General features: G+C 43.8%; 1 protein-coding gene across 1 annotated transcript in view; it reads left to right on the top strand.

Annotated features, from left to right (window-relative positions):
• Positions 1-25,206, top strand: part of LEPR (leptin receptor) — a 64,732-nt gene that overhangs the window by 23,073 nt on the left and 16,453 nt on the right. The window contains exons 2-9 of the mRNA XM_080623494.1: positions 8,270-8,328; positions 10,747-11,055; positions 12,056-12,173; positions 18,658-18,863; positions 20,227-20,372; positions 21,040-21,184; positions 22,307-22,603; positions 22,771-22,888. Coding sequence (XP_080479620.1) covers positions 8,289-8,328; positions 10,747-11,055; positions 12,056-12,173; positions 18,658-18,863; positions 20,227-20,372; positions 21,040-21,184; positions 22,307-22,603; positions 22,771-22,888 — 1,379 coding nt within the window. The 5' untranslated portion in view covers positions 8,270-8,288. The remainder of the gene's footprint in view (positions 1-8,269; positions 8,329-10,746; positions 11,056-12,055; positions 12,174-18,657; positions 18,864-20,226; positions 20,373-21,039; positions 21,185-22,306; positions 22,604-22,770; positions 22,889-25,206) is intronic.

Genomic DNA, 25,206 nt, shown 5'->3' with positions numbered 1-25,206 from the left:
TCCTCACTCCACCTCACCAGCGTGTTGCTGGGGGTGCAGAAGGAGCTGCGAGAGGACACAGCCGGGACAGCCGATTCCAACTGCCTAAAGGGATGTTCCAGACCATAGGACATCATGCTACACATCACAGCTACAGGTTGGGCAGAGAAGAGATTCAGAGCAGCCCTGCAGAGAAGGACTTGGGGGTGTTGGTCGATGAGAAAATGAACATGAGCCGGCTGCAGTGTGCGCTCGCAGCCCAGAAAGCAACCGTATCCTGGGCTGCATCAAGAGGAGCGTGACCAGCAGGTCGAAGGAGGTGATCCTGCCCCTCTGCTCTGCTCTCGTGAGACCTCACTTGGAGCATTGTGTGCAGTTCTGGTGTCCTCAACATAAAAAGGACATGGAACTGTTGGAACAAGTCCAGAGGAGGCCACGAGGATGATCAGGGGACTGGAGCACCTCCTGTATGGAGACAGGCTGAGAAAGTTGGGGCTGTTCAGCCTGGAGAAGAGAAGGCTGCGTGGAGACCTCAGAGCAGCTTCCAGTATCTGAAGGGGGCCTACAAGGATGCTGGGGATGGACTCTTCATCAGGGACTGTAGTGACAGGACAAGGGGTAACGGGTTCAAACTGAAACGGGAAGTTTAGATTGGATCTAAGGAAGAAATTCTTTACTGAGAGGGTGGTGAGGCACTGGAATGGGTTGCCCAGGGAGGTTGTGAATGCTCCATCCTTGGCGGTGTTCAAGGCCAGGTTGGATGAGGCCTTGGGTGACCTGGTTTAGTGTGAGGTGTCCCTGCCCATGGCAGGGGGGTTGGAACTGGATGATCTTAAGGTACTTTCCAACCCTAACTATTCTATGATTCTATGATTCTATGCTTAACAATAAACCGGGGGGAAGGCTGGTAGGGAGGCTGCTGCTTGGGGACGGGATGGGCATCGGTTGGTTGGTGGTGAGCAATTGCTGTCGTTCACATCCCTTGTCTGTCTTGGGTTTTATTTCTCTCTCTCTGATGTTCTCCTTTTCAGTACAAATATTATTATTATTATGATCATAATTTTATTTCAGTTATTGAAATGCTTTTCTCACTTTTACCTTCGAGTTCTCTTCCCCCCCATCCCGCTGTAGGCAGTGAGCAAACGGCTGGTTGCTGGCTGGGGTTAAACCACAACTAGTTAGAGACAAGGTACTCTTGGTGTGTATTGTACTGTGAGCCTGATGCAAGCTGGGAATTCACATGTGTGTGAGAAGAAAGCACAAATGTACAAGGAAGTGGCATTTTTATCTTAGTGACTGGAATTCTGCCTTCCATGTGAGGGCAGCTCCTAAGCTACGCATGGTGCAGCCTTTTGGAGAAGTACAGATTGCTGTGCTGTAGCGGTTCCTCATTCTAGAACCCCTTTGTTTTGCCTGGGGATGTTCACTTTTCCCCCTGCAGACCTGGTCGTGACACATTGAATACCCAAAGACCTCACTTTAACAATTCAAGTCAGAATTGACATTTAGTTCTAGTTGTTAATGGTCACTGTCCCATTTCTTCGGTATGGCTCTGGGATTTTAAGTTAAAGTCGTTGTGATGTATAGTTGGTATTAAAACAACATTAGCTATGGAGGAATAGTGAAGAGATGAAAACAGTCTCCCTGCATCCTGGTTGTTCACAGAAATGTGTAGTTCATAAGATAACAGGAAATAATGACCTATGTCAATATATTGTCACAACTGCATTGTGAAGCACTGCTTGATGAGCTGGTGAAATGACCTGTATCTGAAGCAGACTTTTACACACTTTGTCCTTCTGCTGACAAATAGGCAAATTTGGGTTCTGAATAATAATTCACAACATTTATGTGTCTAATTTTGTGAAAAGTCAGAGATCCTTGGGACACAATGAATAGGTTTAATACACACAAAGCATTCCCTGTGCTTTTATGTCACCTTTGATGTTAATAATGGGCTATTCTGTACAGCCTCCACTGTTAAAACCACTAACCAGAATATTTAAGCTGAACATTAATTCAGTTCTTAAGAAATGATTATGTGGGTCCAGACAGCACTGACTGTTCCCCTGGAGAGGGGCTTTGGACAAGGGCCTGCAAGGACAGGCCAAGGGGAATGGCTTTAACCTGCCAGAGGGGAGACTGAGATGAGCTCTTAGGCAGAAGCTCTTCCCTGTGAGGGTGCTGAGGCGCTGGCCCAGGGTGCCCAGAGAAGCTGTGGCTGCCCCATCCCTGGCAGTGTTCAAGGCCAGGTTGGACACAGGGGCTTGGAGCAAGCTGCTCTGGTGGAAGGTGTCCCTGCCCGTGGCAGGGGTTGGAGCTGAAGGAGCTGTGAGGTCCCTTCCAACCCAGTCAGCAAGGATGGGCTCCCCGTGCTGGGATGTGTGCAAACTTTCCGCCTCTTCAGTATGAAGGCGCTTCATTATTTGTAGGCTTTACTAAGAAAGAAGTGTCTGCCTGTGCTGTAACTTTTCAGCTCGATGCACCACAGCGTAACCCCACTCTGGCGAGGGAAGGGATGGCGGGGGGCTCTGCACAGGGTTTGGGCTACAGGGCGACCAGGGCTCTCCGTGCTCTGACGTATCCGTGTGACCCCCATCTTGTGTGTGAGGAGAGCCGGGCCCTGCCCCATCCCCAGCCCGGGCGGTTACGGCCGTGCTGAGGGGGCACCGGCTCCCCACCGCCGCCGAGCCGTGAGGTAACGCGGGCGGGGCGCTGGGATGAGGCGGGGCCGGCGGCGGGGGCTGAGCAGGGCCGCTGAGGGGAGCGGGCGGCAGCGGCGGGGCCCTCCTGCTGCAGGGGGGACGCGGTGGAACTCCTCGGTTGTGACCCCGGGAGCCAGGCGAGGGAGATCCGTGAGTTCGCTTTTGGCTTTTATGTGCTCGTGTTTCTGCAGTTGAGGTTTCTGGCGGCTTTCCCGTGCCCGGAGCTGGGGGTGCCGCACGGTAAAACCCTTTGGTCGTCGCCAGAACACACTGAGGTGTGTGTGAGACTGGTGGCGAGCGTGGTCTTTCCCTTACGGGTGAGTTCTCTGCAGGACCAGCCAACTTCGGAGGTAGCACGGTGCACCCTGATCAGACCTGTGTGCCTCTCCTTTTATTTTCTCTTGAGGCTTAGAGCCTGCAGCAAAAGTAAAAAGGAAATCTATAGTGTGGTTTGTGAATCAGTGATGCTGTTCTGCTCGGATAGAAGAGTGCTTTGGAAATGTAATGTTAGTTATTGATACGGCGTTCATAAACAGAGTTTATAAGAACACTGAGAGCCCTGTAACTACCAATTGTGGCTATAGCATGAAGGAGGTTTAAGTGGCAGATAACTACAGGAGCCATGCGAGGAAAACCAAATGCATGTTCAGTGAAAAGCAACGAGGGAAAGTGCTTATTAAAACCACTTTTCTCTATTGCTGACTTAGAATCAGGACTGTTCATGCAGCGTCAGTCTCAAATGGTGTGTCGGGAGCGTGCACAAAGTTTAGTACTGCAATCCAACCCAAACCGTTCTGTGATTGAATGCTTGGTAGTGGGGATGCAGGAACTGCTGTGCTCTCTGCCTTCCGCCCTCTGCTGAGGGGAACCTGCCCATGGGCAGTGTGGATGTGTGAAGTGAAGGGGTAGTTCCACCACAATCAAGAGAAATTGTACAGTCTGGAGAAAGTCTCTAGAATTTGGGATGTTTTGCTGCTGAGCCGTGAGGAGAGGCGCCATCAGCACACTTGGAGCTCGTTTTGTGGCTCTGTGGTCACGCACGAGTGAGGCGAGGGTAACTCTGCTGCTAGTTCCACTGGACTGAGCATGTAGGAAAACGTGGAACTTGGGTTGCTTGGTTAAGGATTTAATATTAAAGAGCACAAGTGTTTAACGCTAGTCATGCTCATTGCTATTTAGCATGTTCCATTTACTCTCAACTCCTCATTAGTAATGTTTTCTAATACACTAAATGACAAACAAATGCAATGAAATTCCAAGCCCAGGAGGGCTGACCAACAACCACTGGGCTTGCCAAAACCAACAGGACTGGGAAGCCCTCAGCACCATTAAAGAGCAGGCCAGGAGACATGCGTAGGCATGATTACTAAAATATGGCTATGCTTTATAGAGATCTTTTCAATATTTAAAGCCAGCTGTAGTGGAGTGCTTGCAAAAGTCAGGGACAGTTTGTGTGCCTGCAGGATTATGTGCCTGCTTCCCATTAACTAGCAGCTGTTGCTGTTTTTTGGGGAGGGTGGGAATAAGGATAGAGAACTCCAGACTCTCTATGTGTGTGGGGTGCATCATTTGAGGGAAAAGAGGAGACCCTGGCAACTTTCTATACATATCTATAGGCTTTCAAATTGCTCATTGGAAAACACTAATATATTATGCTCTGATCTTACAATATCTGCTCATCTGTTCTCTTTGGTGCTGTGAAAGCTGGGGAGAATTTTGCAGCTGAGTTTGGTGGTGTCACAGTTGTGCGTACCAGGGTTGTGCTACTCTGCTGCATCCAGGATGGGTTGTGGAGACTTGGCACTCGTGGTCACCAGTGCCACCCTCTGTTCACTGGTGTTCATACTGGACAGGTAGACCTGCCGCGTACTGTGGTCCTCTTTTCACATCAGACCTCTTTCTGGAGTTCACAAAGGAGACCTGCACAAATGTAAGTTATCAAGGCAAGAAACTGAAATAAAAAAGCAGCTCCAGAAGGAAAACTTCCAGTGTATTTTCCGTGCCCGGTGAGCAGGTGTCTGTGGATCACGAACTATGTTTGTTTCAGGCTGTGCTGAAAATGTTTCCCTTGCTAATATGCCAGTGGGTTTTATAACTTCTCAGCTGGCCTGTAAAGGCAAATGACCTCACTTTCAGTGTTGTCCTCCTTGTCATATCTGCTGTGTTTTGGTTTTAATCAGATGGTTTTGTCAAAGCAAGGCTTGCTGAAGTTCATTGCACAGTGTTTACAGTGGAGAGAAGCATACTATTTAGATATGAAATTGGAAACTTCTTGTACACAGCAGCAAAGTGGGTGGTTTCAGAATGCAGTATCTTAACGTAGCTGTATTAAAAAGGGCCTTGATTCCTCCTGTTTTGTGGATACTTCTCCAGCCACTCATAAAATCATTTGTCCTTGCTGTGTGAACTTACCCTCTCTGGAACACAGCTATAGTTACAAGCTTTTCTATTTCTCCTTTATTTAACTTCCTGTTCCGTGTAACTGTTCTTGTAAAACTTGTATTCTGCCTACAATGAAGTTAGGAATTGTGATAAGTTCCATATTCTCACTAGAAAAGATATTTATCCAGTCAAGTAGTACATTCAGCTTGTCCTGTCTGTAAGCATCTCCTTTGACCCAACTCCTGTGTACAGTTTATACAAGCACTCCTGAACTTTGAACAGAAAAGGAGTAAGTGCTGGTGACATGCAGCTTATTTTGCTTTGAGGTCATGTACAGTACTATTTATTGTTCATGGATGTTGTTAGAACCAGGATCGAAAACTAACACCTTTGTAAAAAAACAACCTCAGGCAGTTGCAATAGCAGTAGGAAGAGAAGATTTCTCAGGCTGGTCTGAACTGTATTTTTACCTTCTGGTCCATGTATTGTTAATTATAGTTAAACCAGTGCTGATATCAGAATCTCTTTGATTGCTCTATCTGGCCATTTTTATGGTAGCAAGAAGTGAAAATGCCTTCATCTCCAGTAGACTACAGAATTATAACTTTCCTTCTTTGAGGGGTAGGTGGTTCTGGGGACCTGTGGTTACTTTCTTTCCAGTCTACAGTAGGTATTGCAGGGTGAAACTAACACAGCAGCTGCTGTTAACACCCTTAACTATTTGTCGTCTTAATTCCAGTAACAAATGGTGTGACGGTTCACATTCTGCTGTGAAATAGTACAATGGAATATGTGTAGTTGCCAAAATAGTGGTTCTTTCCTTTAAGGAGCAATAGGGCTGAGATATCAGAGTGACAGCTCTTGCTTCTTGTGGTGCCTGTGATGGGAGAGCAAGTGATGGACAACAACTTTATGGATTGTTTAGAGCTCTTGATGGTGGAATTTTTCTACTTGTTTTGAAAGTGAGAGCTTTAAAGCATTTTCACCAATATCTGTGGTGTATTGGTAACTTTGATAGGCTTTTGAAATATATATCTGATCTTTTGTGCTCCATATGGAAGTGATTTCTGCCAGTTTCCTACTGGGAAGTGGTTGAGCTGTGAACAGCAAATTTTTGCTACACCTGTAGAAGAGGAACATGGCCTGTTTTTCATTAAACCATACATCTAATAGTATGAATAGTAGTGTACACTTATGTCAAGTAAAGTATTTTAAAAGGTTGGGGGTTTTATTTGGTCAAAAACTTTGTAAAAGTCTAGATAACTTCAATCATCTGCTTTTGGAAATGATCCTGGCCTGTACCTTTGTGAAATGGCAGATTTAATGGAGGTTGTAGCTACATAATTCCTCTGGCCTTCATGGCTCACCTATTAGGAAATAGGCTAATGGAAGAGGTGTGGGTAAGGCCTCCTAACAGCTGTGCTGAGAGGCACATTTTCCTCCGAAGCAGGGGTTTGTGAAGCACTGCCTTTGAAAGGTTGAGCTTTCCTCTTTAATTGCTCAAAATGTAGCTTAAAATGCACTCTGATTATAACCTGGGTGAATGGGAAGGAAAGTGGCTGGGACTGACTCATCTTGCAGACCAAAAGGAGGATGGTCTGTGCTGAAAGAATGGCTTGGCTCTTGCTGGATTTGCAAGGGCTCTCCTTGAGGGAAACAAGCTTACAGGGAGACAAGAATACTGAAATACTGTAGCTTAGGTTGTCTGCTGCTGCAGGTAGATGCTATTTCTGTTAAATCACCTCTGCTTTAGGCTGTGCTCAAGGCTTAAAGCAATCTCAGGGTCAGTGGATGATCATATCAAGGTCTCTGGTGAGGGCAGAGGGAGGGATAACTCTGAGTGAGGATGGCTTTCAGTATTGTATTCTTTGGTTTTATTAGCAGCCACTGGTTCCTCTGTGGGGCTGACCCTCCACTCCGTGGGGGCTTGTTGAAGTGCCTGGGTGAGACAAGGGGGATGTATTCAGACTGTGCACTGACAGGAGTGCTGAAAACCAGGAAGGAATCACCCTTTTTCTCTCCTTTTGAGCTTCTGTGTCCACATGCACTTTCCTTCCAGGCTGCAGAATGAGCTGCTCTGTAGCCAGTAAAGAGACTCTCCCATTGTAGCAGTCTGTATGTAACATACATGTACATATAGTCCAGTACGTGAACTCTAAACTGGAGGGCCAGTGGATTGCACAGTGTTGGCACCAGTTCTTTTGGCAACATAGATGTTCTCAAGGAAATTGTTCTCAGAAATATTTAAGGAATGACAATAATTTGGAGGGACTCCCTGAATCTTATTTCTTGCCCCAGCAATCTCTGTCTGACTTGAGCTGTAAATTTTACTGATCATTTAGTTCTGGTTAACTGCAGCAGCAACCAAATTCTGTATGTTCTACTCTGGTATCATCTATTGAGCTTTTTTTTTAAGTTTAAAAATGCTTATATCTGGGGTTTACAGAATTTATGTAACTATGGGATGAAAATAAGAAAGAACAAAGTACCTGAAATGAAAGAACGATATTGAAATACTGCTATCAAGTTCAGTGAAGTCTTTGCTCATATAGTGACAGGGCAAGGGGGAATGGCTTTAACCTGCCAGAGGGGAGACTGAGATGAGCTCTTAGGCAGAAGCTCTTCCCTGTGAGGGTGCTGAGGCTCTGGCACAGGGTGCCCAGAGAAGCTGTGGCTGCCCCATCCCTGGCAGTGTTCAAGGCCAGGTTGGACACAGGGGCTTGGAGCAAGCTGCTCTAGTGGAAGGTGTCCCTGCCTGTGGCAGGGGTTGGAGCTGGATGAGCTTTAAGGTCCCTCCCAACCCAAACCAGTTCTGGGATTCTGTGATTCTATGAAATGGGTGCCTGAGTACTTCGGAGTATGCTACACTTTGAAAATTGATAATCTCTTGGGCAGTTTGGTTGTTTGGATTTGTAATGCCCTTCAGGTGATCAGAGCTAGAAGGTGAATGATGATCAGCAGAAGCCTGAGAAATTAAGTACTATATAGCTCCAACGATGAAAGAAGGAGCTGTATTGATATTCAATTGATATTCTAAGCAGCCTAAGCAATGTTTTTTTTCCCTTAAATGACATTCTGATTTTGTTCTTCCTTTCTGCTTATAAAGCTATATCAAATGAACTGAAGTGCACCAAAATGAAATCCTATTAAAATAATAGACTGATAATTATCAGCTCTCAGGTAATTTTCTGTATATTTTTCAGATCAGCTCTCCAAAGCAAGATGTATTGGCAAATCAGTCTGACCCTGCTTGTGCTATTGGGTAAGTTACTAAAACACCTAATTCTGTTGGCAGTTATGTAGAATGACAAGTAATCACCATTTCTGTTTTACAGTGGTGTTACAAGTCGTGCTACTGGGTTAGTATCTTATCACAACATGCAACTGGAATATGCAAAGGATTTCATGTTATCATTGTGTGGAATTGAAATGTTGACACCCTCAGCTTGTGCCTATGTGTCTTATCCCAAAAAGCAGTGCAACTTACTTTTAAGATCAGGAAGCATCAATAGAAAGTGTGTGTTGAGTCAAGATCCATTCAAATAAGTGCCTCAGTCAAAATTTGGTTAGATGGAAGTTCATGGGGAATTTGTTTTTGTTTGATAGGTCCGAAACCAGAAGGGAGGATACCAGTTCCATCAGAACTGCAGAGTTTCTGTTTAGTTCAGTGTAGCCAGGCTGTCAATGAGTTGGAGCTCTGCTTTTTCAGGTAGCTGACATTCTAGCTTTCAGGTGCACAGTGTTGCTAAAGGGTGCTCAGCTAACTGCAAATGTTGGATGTAATAACATCTGTAACAATACTGGTGAATGCTGCTCAGAGACAGCTGTTTTTTGCCTTTTTTAACTAAAATAGGAACTATTTAAAGGCTTTTGGTGAAGATGCTTAGGGAGAGAGTAGGTGCTGTAATCCAATGGAGTGAGATTCAAAATTTGTGTCTCAGGGAGATTACGCTTCAGAGCAGTTGGTTGCTCACTGATGGCCTGTAATGACTGCAAGTCAGTGTATCTACTGACTACCCATCTTCTGAATAAGACTACCCTAATTCTGAATAAGCAGATAGCCATGGCTGGCTTCTTTGCAGCCTTGTTAACCCAGACATGCAAATACACTGCTGCTCTGGGGACAGAACTGTTAAGTGATGGTTTCTCTGTGTCTGTGTCATGGAGAAACCGTTACATCTATAGCTGGAAAACATCCATAATTCATGCTGTGGTTTTTTAATGGACATTGAAGAGTTATAGCAGAGCTGTATTAAGTTTTATTGCAATGCATTTTAGTTCTCTTTTTTACATTTCTGCACACACTTTGATCTTACAGGGTTTAATTAATGCCTTGGGATTGTTTGGTGTGATCTGTGAGGGGGAAGTGGTTTTGTAGGAAAAGAGATGATGGGCAGGAATCCCTTCCCACCCTCAATGGATGCTGCGAACTGAGTAGTATGTTACTTATCTGTCCTGCTTCACAGGCAGTCATGTCACTTACTCATTTGTCCTATTTTAAATCATGTATTATGGACTAATAGTGTGTTTTGTCAGTAAATCCTCCACATGCAGCCAGGAGGCCCAATGAAACTGGGATTTACAGAAGCACAAACCCTGTTAGATGAGAGAGGAGGAAGGAACACAACTTCAGGAGTCTGGAATACAAGATCTGTGTAAAGAGGAAACAACACTTTAGCACTCTGCATAGTAACACAATGTCTGCTTTTAAAGTAGTGCGAATCTACTCTTTTAAAGTTTTCATTCTGTGAAATTAATTCATTTTATATCTTTTTGCTTACGCTTATATGCTATTAAACAGTGGTAGAGAAATTCTGGGGGGGTTTTTTGCCTATTCAAGGCATAGAGCATCAATTAATTTCTATCTGATGAACTGCTTAAAATATTTCTGCCCTTACTGAGTGAAAAACTGCATGCAAAATGCACGAATACCCACATACCTTTCTGTAACTAGAGCTTTACTCTTTGAAATTCACACAGTGTTTTACAGAAGCCATTTCCAAAACCAACATGCTCATAAGTCTGAAAATCAGTGTTAGTGTAATTCAAGCTGTGACTGACCAACAGGAGCTACAAATGTGGTCAGAGCAGTTTTATTTTGAAGAATGCAAGTCTGATGGAGAAGATTAGTCTTTTTCTACATCTCATTTCCCACATAATGCCCTGGGGTTGTCTCATTGCATCCACTGGATATTCTTGTAACACTATTCTTTGGTATTTAACAGTTGTAATGTGATTATGTGTTATATTTACAATGGAATGATTTTTTTCTACAGTAATGGAGCTGTGTTACAAGAGCTGGATTTCAAATGTCCCAGCACTGCAGGGGGAGATGAGACCTCTGTGAATTTAGGTTTATGGTTCACTGTATTTTGAATTAATAGAAGCCAATTTATCCCAAAGAGATGCTTCCCCTACAATCTTGGTTTGTCTTTCAAGAGGTTGAGAAAACAAGAAGCTAGGTGTAGTGACTCTGGGGAAAAGGCTGACATCTGTCAGTTGTGACACCAGTTCGGAGGGGATGATTTTAGTCATTTTGTCTGCAGCTCAGAGAATAGCCCCCGGAAACAGTCTGATTTTTATGTAATGTATGTATTTCTGTATAACACCAGCCACTCAATTTTCTTTGTCAAGTAATATGAACTTTTAATTTCTCATATCTTTGCCTTTGTATCTGCAGACTTTCTTCAGATGGCAGTTGCCCACTGTATGCTCCATCAAATTCCTCCCAGGAACTTTACATTACCCTGTATGCTGCTAAATGAAACAGTTTTGAGTCCTTTCTCTGCTGGAGTTGTAGAGAGCTTGTCTGGTTTGAGGAGAAGGCATGGAGCATCCAAAACCACACCTCCCTTGTTAATGGATGAAGAAAGTTTTCTGTGCTGCCTTTGGAATGACAGCAGCATTGATTGTTCTTTGTACAGAGCAAGCATGCAAGCAAAGAAGTTTATTCCTTCAGAAATAAGTAGCTCTACTTCTCAGGAAAAAGGTTGGTTTTCCAGTCAAGGGAATAAGAAGTTACTTCTTCAAAAAGAGGTTGAGGTTTTGTGTTGGTTGGGAGGGGGTGTATGTGGGTTGTATTGATATGTATTCAGAGCAGACGACATAGTCTGGTCAAAACCTTCCTCGCAGTACTCTGTACTGGAAGATGAAGGAAATTGCATAGCACAGTTTCAAAGGGTAAAAAAAGTTGGCTGCCTTTCTAAGAGAATGCTGAATAAAATATGTGGCACTGCACAAGCCCAGATCTTCAAAGGTGTTAGATGCTATGAGAAATATTTTAAGTATTTTTGTGAATATGGGCTTTAAACTCCCTCAGAAGGTAGGGGAGACGAAGAGCAAGTGCCGTCATTTCTGCCTGGACTGTGATTGTGCCTCAGTAAATATCAGTACATGGCTTAGGTTGAATTAGTTTTCCCTAGGCTGGTTTTCTCCTGTAAACCACAGTCTCTGAGGAGCATATGGCCTGTTGGCATACTACTGTCAGTGGCAGGAGTCTCACTGATCTCAGTAGAGTTAGAATTTCATTCTAGAAGAGCTATCCCGTGGAACAAATAAATCCCTGTTACAGGCTGCCACACTAAATGTGTTGCTGTTGTGTATGCAACACAGATGCATGTACGCACAAAGTGTGGCCATGTAGAGGGTGTACCAGTTAACAGTAGCAAAACCCTCAACCAGCAGCAGCAGCTTAATTTCTTTCTTCCCCTTGTGGCCTGGTGTGTAAAGCCAGGTAAAATATATTCCTTCTCTAACAATTAGAATGCAGCAGTATCAGCCCTTAAAACGTTTAAGGGCACACACTGGTGCCCAGTTCAGCAAGGATTACTCATAAACATTTGCACACTTGTGGCCCACCCTCACCTTCATGAATATCTGTTACTTGTCCTCTCTTTGTGAGTGAATTTTATCCTGGCTCTTCAGCTGGGTTTTGGGTTTGTTTTGTTTTAATATAGTTCATAAATGTTTAATCTCTTTCTTTTGCTCAGATTCAAATTGGACCATTGAATGTTGGACTAAAGGCAAGCTGGACCTGCTGGTTTGCACTCTGAAGTTTTTGAAGTTGTACTTGAGAGCTGACCCAAAGGTTAATCTTTTCTATACTGTGTAAGTACAGACTCTGTTAAATTTGTCACCATGAGCATTAGAAATCCAAATTGCAGTGTGGTGTTGCGTTAGCTTTGCAAGCAGATGATACATTACGAACCTTTGCCTTATCTAAAAGTAATCTTGGACAATATGGAAATGGTTTCTGTCTTTAAATGACAGTTGGTTGCAGTGGAGAGTCCCCCTCCTCTGTCATTTCTTAAAATGCTTTAATGAAATCAGTATTGACTTGAGAATATCTTTGCTGTTACAATAGCTTAATTTAAAGCTGTGCTCTTGGTTCTGCCTTTTTTATGCTTTGACCATAATGTTCTCTCTCTTGAAGTAATTACACTATTTAATATTAATACAATGCCAAATGCTACTCTGATCATGTTGATGCCTCTGAGGGACACCCACCTGTGCAGTTGTCACTGTGTGAAATATCTTCTGGGATGGCAACAGATGGTCATCATCCTGGCTGGTGGATGGGCAGATCTTGTACATGACCTGCCTGAATTGATCTCAAAAAGATCCATTTGATTTTACTTATGAAGCCACACAGATTGTTCTGAATTACTGATAGGTTGAAAGGAATGGGGTGAACAAGGGCAAGTGTAGAGTCTTGCATCTGGGGAAGAGCAACCCCATGTACCAGTACAGGTTGGGGGTTGACCTGCTGGAAAGTAGTGAAGGGGAGAGGGACCTGGGGGTCCTGGTGGATAGGAGGATGACCATGAGCCAGCAACGTGCCCTTATGGCCGAGAAGGCCAATGGCATCCTAGGGTGCTTTAGAAAGGGTATGGTTAGTAGGTCAAGAGAGGTTCTCCTGCCCCTCTACTCTGCTCTGGTGAGACCGCATCTGGAATATTGTGTCCAGTTCTGGGCCCCTCAGTTCAAGAAGGACAGGGAATTGCTTGAAAGAGTCCAGTGCAGAGCCACAAAGATGATTAAGGGAGTGAAACATCTCCCTTATGAGGAGAGGCTGAGGGAGCTGGGTCTCTTTAGCTTGGAGGAGACTGAGGGGTGACCTCATCAATGGTTACAAATATGTAAAGGGTGAGTGTCAGGATGATGGAGCTAGGTTTTTCTCAGTGATGTCCAGTGATAGGACAAGGGGTAATGGGTGTAAACTGGAGCATAAGAGGTTCCATGTGAACATCAGGAAAAACTTCTTTACTGTGAGAGTGACAGAGCACTGGAACAGGTTGCCCAGGGGGGTTGTGGAGTCTCCTACGTTGGAGATATTCAAGGCCTGCCTGGACAAGTTCCTGTGTGATGTACTCTAGGTTACCCTGCTCTTGCAGGGGGGTTGGACTAGATGATCTTCTGAGGTCCCTTCCAACCCTTGGGGTTCTGTGATTCTGTGAACACACGGACTTAGGAAACAGGTTGAACATGAATAGGTGAATTAGCTGAATTTACAGGTGATTACTTCTACTTTAAAAGCCAGATACCACATAAATTGCCCCTGTAGGCATGGTAGAGGCAGGTGTATTAACTGGTAATAACTGTAGGTGTTTAGTTGACATAATACTTCAAAACTGAAATCAGATTTTGAGTGGGTTCCTGTTTCTAGTGTTCCCTGTTACTTTGATTTCTGAAATACCATTACGTGTGTTTGTGCGAGAAGTAGATCTGACTTTGCCTCTGTTCCATCCAGTCTCAACTGCAATAGAAAGATCTTTGCCACTAATCCTGGTGTGGTAATCTCTCTATTGAATTTTTCTGGTATGCCTAACATCCATGGAACAAAGGATTTGAGTCCAAGCTGGGATGAACAGGCTCTTTGTATGAGGAAGGGCATTCAGTAAGTGTCATGCAATTTGTGAGAGCAGCCCCTATAGACTCACCAGAGTCTTTGTGGCATTTCTGTCTTTGATTACTTTGTGCTGCAGAGCTGAGGTGCAGCACAGGCCCTCACATGGGAGAACTTACTTCACTCCCCAGATTTCATATTCATATTTCTCTTTTCAGGTCCCTGTCTTCTGGGGGATCAGCTAGCAAAGCAGTTGAGGTTTTGGTGAGGTGACAGCTTTCCCTGTTGTCTTGCTGATACCTTGACATTTTAGTCACATCAGCCAAAATACCTTGAAAACATTCCCAGTTTTAAAAATATGCATTCCTGGCATGTGTTTCTGCCTGGGAGTCTGGAGATCAAGCCAGAATTCTCACATACAGGACAGGCAATGCACAAAAATAATGACCTAGAAGAATCTACGACAAAAAAGCTCAAGTCCTCAGCAGCTTTTATTTTTTTCAGCATTAAAGTAGCATCCTTTTATTTTACACATCCTGCTTCCAAATGATACCAAGTTACTTTGAATAGGAAATGTTTTCTTCTGTCCAAAGCAGAGCTATCACAGTATATTCTATAAGAGGCAATGACAGGGCTTTTACCTTCCCTAGCAGCATGTTTTTGGAAGGAGGATTATTCTGCAGCTTAGGTAGACAAATGAAGCTGATTTTCCACCAAAAGTGAATGAGCTTTCCAGTTGTAAGTATTCTAGGAATGCTGTAAACCTTGATGGTTAATTATATCAACTAAAATCACTTTGCCTTAGGGATCCTTTTGTAGTGACACAGATGAATGCTCCCAGTTTAATTTTGAGACTGATTATAATTTGCCCTTTCAGCAGATGGTGATGTATACGATGAACTGATATCTCAGACCTATTTGAAGTACCTTTGAGGCTTTCCTTTAGTTCTCTGCCTAAGCTCCCATGTTTTTAAGGAGAAATCATGCAATTTGCCTGGAGGCTGATGGCTTAGTTGAGTGCATCAGTTACACATTGAGCCTTCTTCAGCTGGAGAACATTAACCTTGCATTAGAGACTTACCCTCTCAGCAGCCAGGCAGCCATCAGGTGTTCTGCAGTTTCATGGGACAGCTTGTTCAAATCAGTCTTGTCCTAGAGCTACTATCTATCAAATACATTGAAATATCTTATTGAATATCCTTAGAGCCCCAGACAGCTTTGTTCCATCAATTCCTAATAAAGAAATGGCACAATAAAGGGCTTGCAATTCCTTTATTTCTGATATGTCTCAGTATAGCTGCCTAAAAGTGATGTTCTGCCTTTTCTGAAATCAGAGGAATTATACATGTTCATGGATTTCTTCCTAAAACAGTTCTGACCTTTTGTTTCTGGTGTTCCAATTGCAAGAAACTGATCAAAATTCAGCAAAGACATTCTTCAGGGTCTAATTTAAAGTCTCCAAGTTTGCCACAGGTTAATTCAGCAGCAGTACCACCACCTTCTGAAGTGTGGTTGAACTGTGCACCAAAATATAAACCACCTTGGAGGTGTTAACTTAAGGTGTTGACTGAGAGAATTCTCTGTGCAGTGTTTGGAGTGGAGAAGAAAAGAAAGCCTTGGACACATGCCCTTGTTGCAATGTTAATGACTTCTGGGGTTCAGGGCATGCAGTACTTATTTTTGTCCTCTTCTGCAGTGTCTTATGCTTTAGTCCCATGTTTCCAGCTTAAAGTCTCATTGTCCCTCCCTTCTCTGCCAACCATTAAAACTTAAGTCCACTTCACTAGTTTGCTGTTGGATCTCAGAGGTGGGCTCTGATAATCCCTTCTCAGAAGTCCATAGGCTTAGTTCCTATCTTGTTCATGCTTACCTCTCTGTGCCAAGACAAATCCTTCCAATTCCAACAGCCAGCACTATAAAAGTGAGTGAGGACATAGTATTCACTTATGTATTTTACATTCCCTTTGTTTTTCCTTCCCCCCACCACAGTTTGGGTCTGGCTTAGATGTGATCAGTGCTGCATGATGTAAAGTGCTTGTTGAACAGGGATTTATAGCTCCAAGTCAGTGTGCTGCAAGTGTGATGGAAAACTCCAGTTCTCAATAGTCTATTGCTTTACTTTAGGTTTACCCCAAATATCTCCTCTCATTCTATGGAATGAAGGCACTGACCTCTCCAGAACTTGTGAGGGCTTTATAAGCATAAGCTCCTCTAAAGCCAGTATGTACAGATTAAGAAGGATGGGTATTCTGTGACAGGATCCCTCTGCAGCCAAACTGAAGAGGATGAGCTGCTCATGCAGTCCCAGGCTACTGTTGATCTCTAAAGCACTTTGGCTTTCTGTTGTTTTGCTTGTGATCAGGTCTCATGCATTTAGGCCAGGCTTAGCAAGTTGGAATAAGTTGATGTGGGGTCCTCATGGTTATATCCTGCATATATCTATTGAGATGGTCCCTGTGTCTTGCCAGTCCAGGGGAATGCAAAGCTCATTACCCTGCTTTTGTGTCTGGATATCCTCCTCCAGCAGCAGACCCGGCATCTGGTAACGTAGCTTGGTCTTTCCCCTTTCTGTGCCCTGACTGCCTGCTGGAAGAGACATCTACAGCAGAGAAATGAGATACTGGTAATCTTCTGTCACATAGGAGTGTAAGACCTGCCTGGCCTGGAGCCATGGCTGTTCCTCCAGTTACACTTGAATCCCTACACACAGCATTTTATACAGTAAAGCAGTGAAATGGGCTGCCCCATCCGTGGCAGTGTTCAAGGCCAGGTTGGATGGGGCTTGGAGCAACCTGCTCTAGTGAAAGGTGTCCCTTCCCATGGAACTAAATGGTCTAGGATTCTATGAAAAGGTTTGTGTGGTGGGAACAGGGAGAAATAACATCCCATGCCTGTTTGCTCACAAATAAGGGGCCTTTGAAACATAATGGCACAACATAATATGGGGAGGAGCTTTCTAGCACTTCCCCTTCTGTGCACTGGGACTCATCTGGGAGATGACAATGATTAGGAGAAAGCTGGGGGCAGTGATGGGGTGGTAACTGCTTTCCAGATAGATCGGATTAAAGACATGGTTTGATGAGAAGCCTACATTCTTACAGATTGATTGTGGGTTTTTTGAGACTAGTAACGTCTGCAATCAGCAATACAAGGCAGGGAAACTTAAAAGACAATTCTGCGAAGTCTTTGAAAGGAAATTCAGAGAAAGAAGTGGAGCCACAACTAGAAAACCAAAAATATTCCAAGTAATTTAAAAGCTCTGTGTTTGCCAGATTCCATCAGTATAAGGTTCCATAATTCTCCTGTCCTAAATTCTGTGGGTCCTGGTAAAAAGAAACAGCTCAAAGAACATCCTAAATACAAGGTGGATATATAATGTGTGTGTATGGGGATCAGTGAATGATGAGGGGAGTTGGCCCTGGTGCCAGGGTATCCGTGTGTGCTCACTGCAGGTTCCCTTTCCGTCCCAGTCAGTGTGATTCACACAGGCTCTTCCCCATAATTCATCAGCCCTTTGCTCACTTCCAACCTCTCCTCAGGTTCTGACCTTTTCTTTTTTAAGTAGGGCAGATGATGGTATTGGGATTAGTGAATCATTCCCATTTCCCCTGTGCTCTACAGTCCATTAAATGTACTATACACCAAATCCACTAAAACAAAGCAGAAAATCTTGTCCTTTCTTCTTTTCCAGTGTAGAGTTCTCTGCCCTCCCTGATTTCATGTGTTACAGTGAGTCACACCATGTAACACTTTCACAGAAAGGTTCTTATTCCATTAACTTCAACTGCTTTCTCTGAATAAGTAACACAAACCTTTTACTATACAGAAACAATTCCAGAATCACTTCAGAACAATTCAAAACACAAGATTTTTGTTATAAGGATGAAATGTCAAAATCAGGAAAGAATCCAGGATGGTTTAACTCTCAGGATTTGTCTTGGCTTTGCTGCTGTGAGAAGTTTGGCCTAAGTATTTATGCTATTAAATTCCCTACCTTAAGGAGGTCTGTGTCACTGAATACCTGCAGTGCACCATAAACATGCATCTGAGTTTGAAAGAGCCTAAAGAATATCTGTGAAAGAGAAAAAAGAATAGAGAACATAATAATTAAAGCCTTATCTTGGAATTAACTGCACAATGGTAAGACTTTTGGAAAACTCGGATGTCTTTTTGTTTCAAGTACTGTAAGTGGTTGAAAATGAGAACTAAAACTTGTTCTGAATGGTGGAGTTCTTTAGCCTTTTACTTCAAAACTTGTTTTTCACTTGAAGAATGGTTGCTTATTCTATTACGTGTAATGCTTCATTGTATCAGAAGCTGGAAGGGATGTTAAATTGTTTAGATTTCATTTCAGTGCCTCATGAATAGGAATTGGAACATAATCTCTGTGAGGGTGGTGGTGCGCTGTTAGTCTACTGTAAGGTAAACTAACTTTGGGTGCCTGAGATGTGTGCAGTAATAGTTGCCATCAGGAATCAGAAACTAGTCTGACTGAACTACAGGTATCATCTAGGATTGTAACACATTTGTTTTAAAGTAAAATCTTAGGAATACTTTTCATGAAGGCATCTTAACAACTTTGAAACCATTTCAAAAGGAGAAGCAGCAAAGTAAAAGCAATTGGTTACAATTATTCACTTTTTTACTTTTTTCATTATTTTCCTTTTTTATCAATAAGCCTTATCCAGACGGACAAACTCTCCTGAGAATGGTGGTTTGGTTTATGGTTTGCTTCTTCCCTTGCAGGTCAGAGCTGTCTCTGGGGGATGTATCTACGAGCTTTCTGAAGGGGACTGTCATGGCTGCTCAGTGTGACTGCAGTGAGTATGATGGGTGTGAGTGCTGTGTGCCTGCCCTGAGACTCAACTACACTTACATCATGTGGCTGAAGATGATGGTTGGTGTTACACCTCTGTGGTCACCTTTGATGTCAGTCAAGCCCATAGACATAGGTAAGTACAACTATATTTGAAATGGTTTTAAATGGAGGACAGCAGCAGAATGTCTCTTGTGGAGAAGGAGGGCTCAGACTGAACAGGAACAGGCCTCCTGACGCTGTCTCACTTGCTCATGGTGGTGCTGCACACATTTCCTAGCCTCCTAATGCCTCTCTGGTACAAAACCAAACTGAGCAAAGGCCATGATGTCAACATGCTTCAGCTTTCAGTTCTAATTCATACCTCTCTGTGCCTGAGTCTGGGGCAGTGGTGGAGCTTATCTATGTTGTGAGGACTTAAATTAAAAAAAGGGAGGGGGGGAGCTGTTCCTACAGTGACTTAGCAAATGAAACTCCCTCTCAAGCAGCTCTGTAGTCCTGATGCTTTCTTCCTTAACACATTACCGATACCAGTGTTTTCCAACTATTTCCAGATACATTCCTCTGTATTTAATCAAGTTAAAGCTCTACTGATATATGACTTTGATAGGTATTACTATCCAATATGCACAATTACTGCAAATCTTGACAGATTTCAAAAAGGTGGGGAATTGGTCAGCTGTGGGGGGAAATAATAGGAGTTATATAAAATTCTTCCTAAAGGATGTGCTTTGCAAACAGAATAAGTTAACATAATTAGTTTATGCCACTTAGTAAAGTACATTGAGAACTTGCATAATATTCTATGTTATGTAATAAAACATGGAGTTATGAATGAGGACAAGGTGAGCCAAGGACACTGTACTTAAACAGTGATTTGAAAAGGTCTCAGCAACAGGTAGAAGCAGGATCAAGGCTCCCTGCCTTTGTCTGATGAGGAGTGAATGTAATCCTGATGATCATTCTAAATTGCCCATCCATTTCCCTCTCCAGAGTGTTCTGTTCATCCTCATGGGAAATTTCTGAAACCCTCCTTTTTACTTTGCCCAAATGTAGCTGTCCTGGAGACCTTCTTTCATAGCCGTAATCACTGTGGAAGACTTGGGAATATCTAGCAATTCTTTATGTATGATATGAGGACATTATCTCCTGTCTCTTTAGGAGCTGAGCAAATTGCTTTGCTCAGCACTCTCATCCCTCTCAGTCCTCTTTGCAGCAAAACAGGTGCATTAATGTTTGGTTACTGGGGAGAATCATGGCCCAAGGCAAGAAATGAATGCAGTTTTAAGGCAAACATCGGATCAAACAGCATGTCCTGCTAAGTGTAACAGTGCCAGGGTGCACTTTTCCAGTGATATTACAAACTACTATGTCATACACCAGCTGTAGAGCAGCTCTTGGAAACTGAGTTCAAAGAAGCGGCATGAAAAAGACCCATTACCATCAGCAGTCACAGGCAACCAGGTTAGTGGTAAACTTGTCAATTAATTTGTCTGCAGTCAAGCCTGAACCTCCTTTGAACCTGCATCTAGAAATTACAGAGGAAGGTCAAATGAAGATCTGCTGGTCCAACCCTGTGTTGATGCCATACCCACTTCAGTATGAAGTGAAGATCTCTGCAAATTCAGGTCAAAACAGTTGGCAGGTGAGTCAGCTCTGTTCATGTATGTTACAGTGCAGGTTGGTGGGCTTCTGTGGAGCCCAGGATTTCTTAGCACCCTCCTTGTCCTTGGGCAGTGGATCTGGTGGATTGAGAACTGTCCTTGGGCAGTGGCTAGCCTGGTGGAGGTGGGCATGGCACACTGAGCTGGTGTGTCCAGCAGACCCTGGTAAACATCAGCAGTGTGCTGGTGAGCTGGACTTGACATCTGTTACACCAGGAGAAACACTACACTGATACAAGAACCATTTCCTTTTGGGTCTTACACACAAACTCCCATCTTTCTTTTTGGATGAAATACTAGACCCTGAAGTCTAAAGGCAAAGGTCTCCCTTTTCAACAACCCCCAAATTCCATGATATGTTTAATATTTATATCTTTTATTAGTGAACTGCTTGTTCCTGTTGCTACCACACAACTGTCTCTGGAATAAAAAGCAGCTGTTACTTAGGAGTTCATAATGAAATAATGTGTTTTCCACAGAGTCATGAAATCTCTACCATATTTGGATTTACATAGATTTAAAGAAGAAACTGTTTTTTACTGAACTAGCCACCTAAAACCTACTCCCTAGACTCTTTGTTTTGGTTCCCTCTGTCTTTGTTCATCCTGTTTCATTATACAACAATAATGGCTTCTGATAATCCCACAGATGGTTCAAGTCGCTCTGGAAACCTCACTGGCCATAGACAATACACTGCTTGGGTCTTCATACTTAGTTCAAGTGCGGTGCAGGAATCATCATGTTCCGGGGTTCTGGAGTGACTGGAGCACACCGTACAACCTCAACTTGGGAGGTAGGCCTCATGCAGTCACTTACATGCAGTAAGTAGTGGTTTGGAATAGAACACACTTCCCAGTTTGGTTTGTTTTGTGGAATGAGTGTTTGAGAGCATGTGTTATACCAGGAAGGTACAGCAGGCATATGTTGAGCTGAAAAATCCCATGGAAGTTCTTTCCCCTTCTGCTTCTGTCTCCCCACAGGCAGGGACACCTTCCACTAGAGCAGCTTGCTCCAAGCCCCTGTGTCCAACCTGGCCTTGAACACTGCCAGGGATGGGGCAGCCACAGCTTCTCTGGGCACCCTGTGCCAGCGCCTCAGCACCCTCACAGGGAAGAGCTTCTGCCTAAGAGCTCATCTCAGTCTTCCCTCTGGCAGGTTAAAGCCATTCCCCGTGTCCTGTCCCTACAGGCCCTTGTCCCAAGCCCCTCTCCAGGTTTCTTGTAGCCTGTTTAGACACTGGGAGCTGCTCTTAGGTCTCTCCAAACCTTCTGCAAGCTGCACAAGCCCGTGCTTCAGCTTCAGCTAATGCTTCAGCTAACACGATTTCAACACCCTGCAGGGTTCAGAGTCAGATGATTATTCCCTCCCCACCCCTCTAAACCCAAACATTGCTCTTCTGTTATGTGGATCCTCTCTCAATTTTACGATTTTGTGTGTTGTCTGTCTTTTTGAGATGAATTATGGAAGCAAACCCTTTCTAGCTTGTGAGTCCTGCTTGCAGCATTTAAATAAGCTGACCTGGTGCCTTAGGTTGGCTGAGTGGAAAGCAGCAGTGTTAATCTGGTTTCCTGAGATTTAATTTACAGCTGCCCCTATGATTCCCTGTTTCCCTTGTGCTGCTGTGTATTGCTTTCATTGGAGCCTCCAGTGATTTCTACTCATTTAATTCATGTTTGCCTGGGGATATTAAAGATATTTAGCAGAATTTACAAATGTCAGTTATGGAGTGAGACAGTCAAAGGCTCATTCCTGCTCCTCTCCCCTATAGCTGTTAATAGTAATTAAGAAGTAGGAAATGTAAAAGTACACCTGGATGATGTTAATATTTTTCTATTGTATTTTCGTTTATGGGTATTTTTCCGTGGATTCTAATCTCAACTGATTTTTTTTTCCCCTTTTTTCCCCTTCTGTGTAGCTCAAGTCCTGTACTTCCCCCCTAAGCTACTGACCAGTGTTGGTTCTAACGTTTCCTTTCATTGCATCTACAAAAATACAACCAAGCTTGTAGCATCCAAGAAGATTGTCTGGTGGCTGAACTTAGTAGAAGAAATCCCACAAAGTCAGTATACGCTTGTAAATGACCGTGTAAGCAAAGTTACTCTTTTCAACTTGAAAGCAACAAAACCTAGAGGAAGTTTCTTCTATAACGCATTGTACTGTTGTCATCAAAATAGGGAATGTCATCATAGATACGCTGAATTATATGTAGTAGGTAAGATTCCAGATGATTTTAAATTATCATTTCACTGCCTTTGAATCGTAAGATCAGAATATCTCCATTGTAAGCTCCAGTTAGATTTTATTGAGCAGTTGTAATAAATGTTTTTATACAAACACTTACATCTTCATTAATCTGAACTTTCCATGTGTTTTAATTAGATGTGAATATTAATATCAGCTGTGAAACGGATGGGTACTTAACTAAAATGACTTGCAGATGGTCTGTAAACCCGAACACTGTGCTCCTGGGGAGTTCCTTGCAGTTAAGATACCACAGGTGTGTATATAGCTGTTAATGCACTCGTTATGTTTGGGAAGTGTTGCCCTGGAAATACTATCACAGCAAAGAATTCTGAATAGGTGTAATTATGAAACATCCTTAGTTCCTGTAAGCTGGAATGTTTCCCTCCTGGAACTCCACAAGTATTAGCTATTTGTATTGCCAACCATATGCTGGGCTGCACACCCGGAGTGTGAGCAGCCGGTCACTGAGGGGATCCTGCCCCTCTGCTGCACTCTGGGGAGACCCCCCCTGCAGTCCTGATCCAGCTCTGGGACAGCAGCACAAGAGGGACGTGGAGCTGTTGGAGAGAGGGCAGAGGAGGCCGTGGAGATGCTGCGAGGGCTGGAGCAGCTCTGCTCTGGAGCCAGGCTGAGAGAGCTGGGCTGGGGCAGCCTGGAGAAGAGAAGGCTCCTGAAGGGGAGACCTGAGAGCAGCTCCAGTGCCTAAAGGGGCTGCAGGAAAGCTGGAGAGGGGCTTGGGACAAGGGCCTGTAGGGACAGGCCAAGGGGAATGGCTTTAACCTGCCAGAGGGGAGATTGAGATGAGCTCTTAGGCAGAAGCTGTTCCCTGTGAGGGTGCTGAGGCGCTGGCCCAGGGTGCCCAGAGAAGCTGTGGCTGCCCCATCCCTGGCAGTGTTCAAGGCCAGGTTGGACACAGGGGCTTGGAGCAAGCTGCTCCAGTGGAAGGTGTCCCTGCCTGTGGCAGAGGGTTGGGACTGGATGTGCTTTAAGGTCCCTACCAACCCAAACTATTATAGGATTCTATGATATGTGTTCAGAAGGGGGACCATAGATACCTGTGTAACATGCACTCTGTGAAAAAGCTTCTCCCATTCAGAATGGAAAAAGTCTTGCTTATATAGACAGAATCAAATCTTAGTTCATAAAAGGAATACTGCTTTATGAAAGTAGGTAGTATTTTTGGTGGCCAGAGCAATTCTTAGTTTTCAGGTGTTTATTCAGGTGTTTTCATGTAGGTGGTTTAATTTTGTCTGTCTCCAGAACAGCAGGAGAACTGGGATGTGGAACAAACACTCCTGCTTGCAAAATGCAAACCTGATTATTAAATCAGTGCTGTGACCATCCTTATCTTCATTCATGTGCACACATACTGCCTCTGATAGTGTTGTTTTACCATGAAACTAAAAAATCCCTCTGATACCCTAATATATTGGACTAATACGTTGGAGTTTTCTAGAGCTGTATTAGTCTTTATAGAAACAAGACAGACAGACTCCCCTACCTAAGAAAATGTCTTTAGTTTTACTGTTCTGCTAGACCTGCTATGCAAAGTTTTGGCACACAAGCTTAAGCAGCCCTGAGGGTCCAATCCTTTGGGAAGCTGAACTGTCTTCTCTGTTGGAGGCATACTGTTGTAGTACCAAGGTGAATATTTCTCAGCATTTTCTGGACTAAAGTAAGAAGTGGGATGCCTGAGATTGCATCTGGAGGTTTTTAGGGCAGGATGAGTGACTAACTGGCTGCTAAGGTGGGTTTTGTTTAAACTGTCTTCAGAAATATGAATGTAATGAGTGCGCAGCTGGGCAGGGAGCTTGAAATAAAACCCAGGCTGCTCTTGCCAAGGTTTTTATTCCCACCTTTTTACTTGCTCAGGTTTAACTAAAAGTGTTCTTTTCTAGTAAAAGGTGATACCTTGTGCATTTGTTACAGTCTGCTAGATCAAACAGTGAACGTTAATACAGAGTGAAAATGCTCCCCAGAAGCTAGTATTTGTTGTGATCTTTCTTTGGGCTTCTGTTTGTTGATAGTAAGATTTGACAGAGAAAAAATAAAAACAAATAAATAATGGGGGACCCCATTCATATAGAGATTTCCATACAGGTGAAGTATAAGATGTTTGAAAATGTACACTTATGAGAATACGAGTATCATAGAATCGTGGAATGATTTGGGCTGGAAATAAAAAGCTCACCCAGCTCCAACCCCTGCCACGGGCAGGGACACCTTCCACTGGAGCAGCTTGCTCCAAGCCCCTGTGTCCAACCTGGCCTTGAACACTGCCAGGGATGGGGCAGCCACAGCTCCTCTGGGCACCTTGTGCCAGCGCCTCAGCACCCTCACAGTGAAGAGCTTCTGCCTAAGAGCTCATCTCAGTCTCCCCTCTGGCAGGTTAAAGCCATTCCCCGTGTCCTGTCCCTACAGGCCCTTGTCCCAAGCCCCTCTCCAGGTTTCTTGTAGCCCGTTTAGACACTGGGAGCTGCTCTTAGGTCTCTCCAAACCTTCTGCAAGCTGCACAAGCCCGTGCTTCAGCTTCAGCTAACGCTTCAGCTAACACGATTTCAACACCCTGCA

This window comes from Psittacula echo, assembly GCF_963264785.1.
Source record: "Psittacula echo genome assembly, chromosome: 7".
Classification (NCBI taxonomy): Eukaryota; Metazoa; Chordata; class Aves; order Psittaciformes; family Psittacidae; genus Psittacula; species Psittacula echo.
Note: the sequence above shows the minus strand (reverse complement) of the source record. Positions and strands in the feature narration are given on the sequence as shown.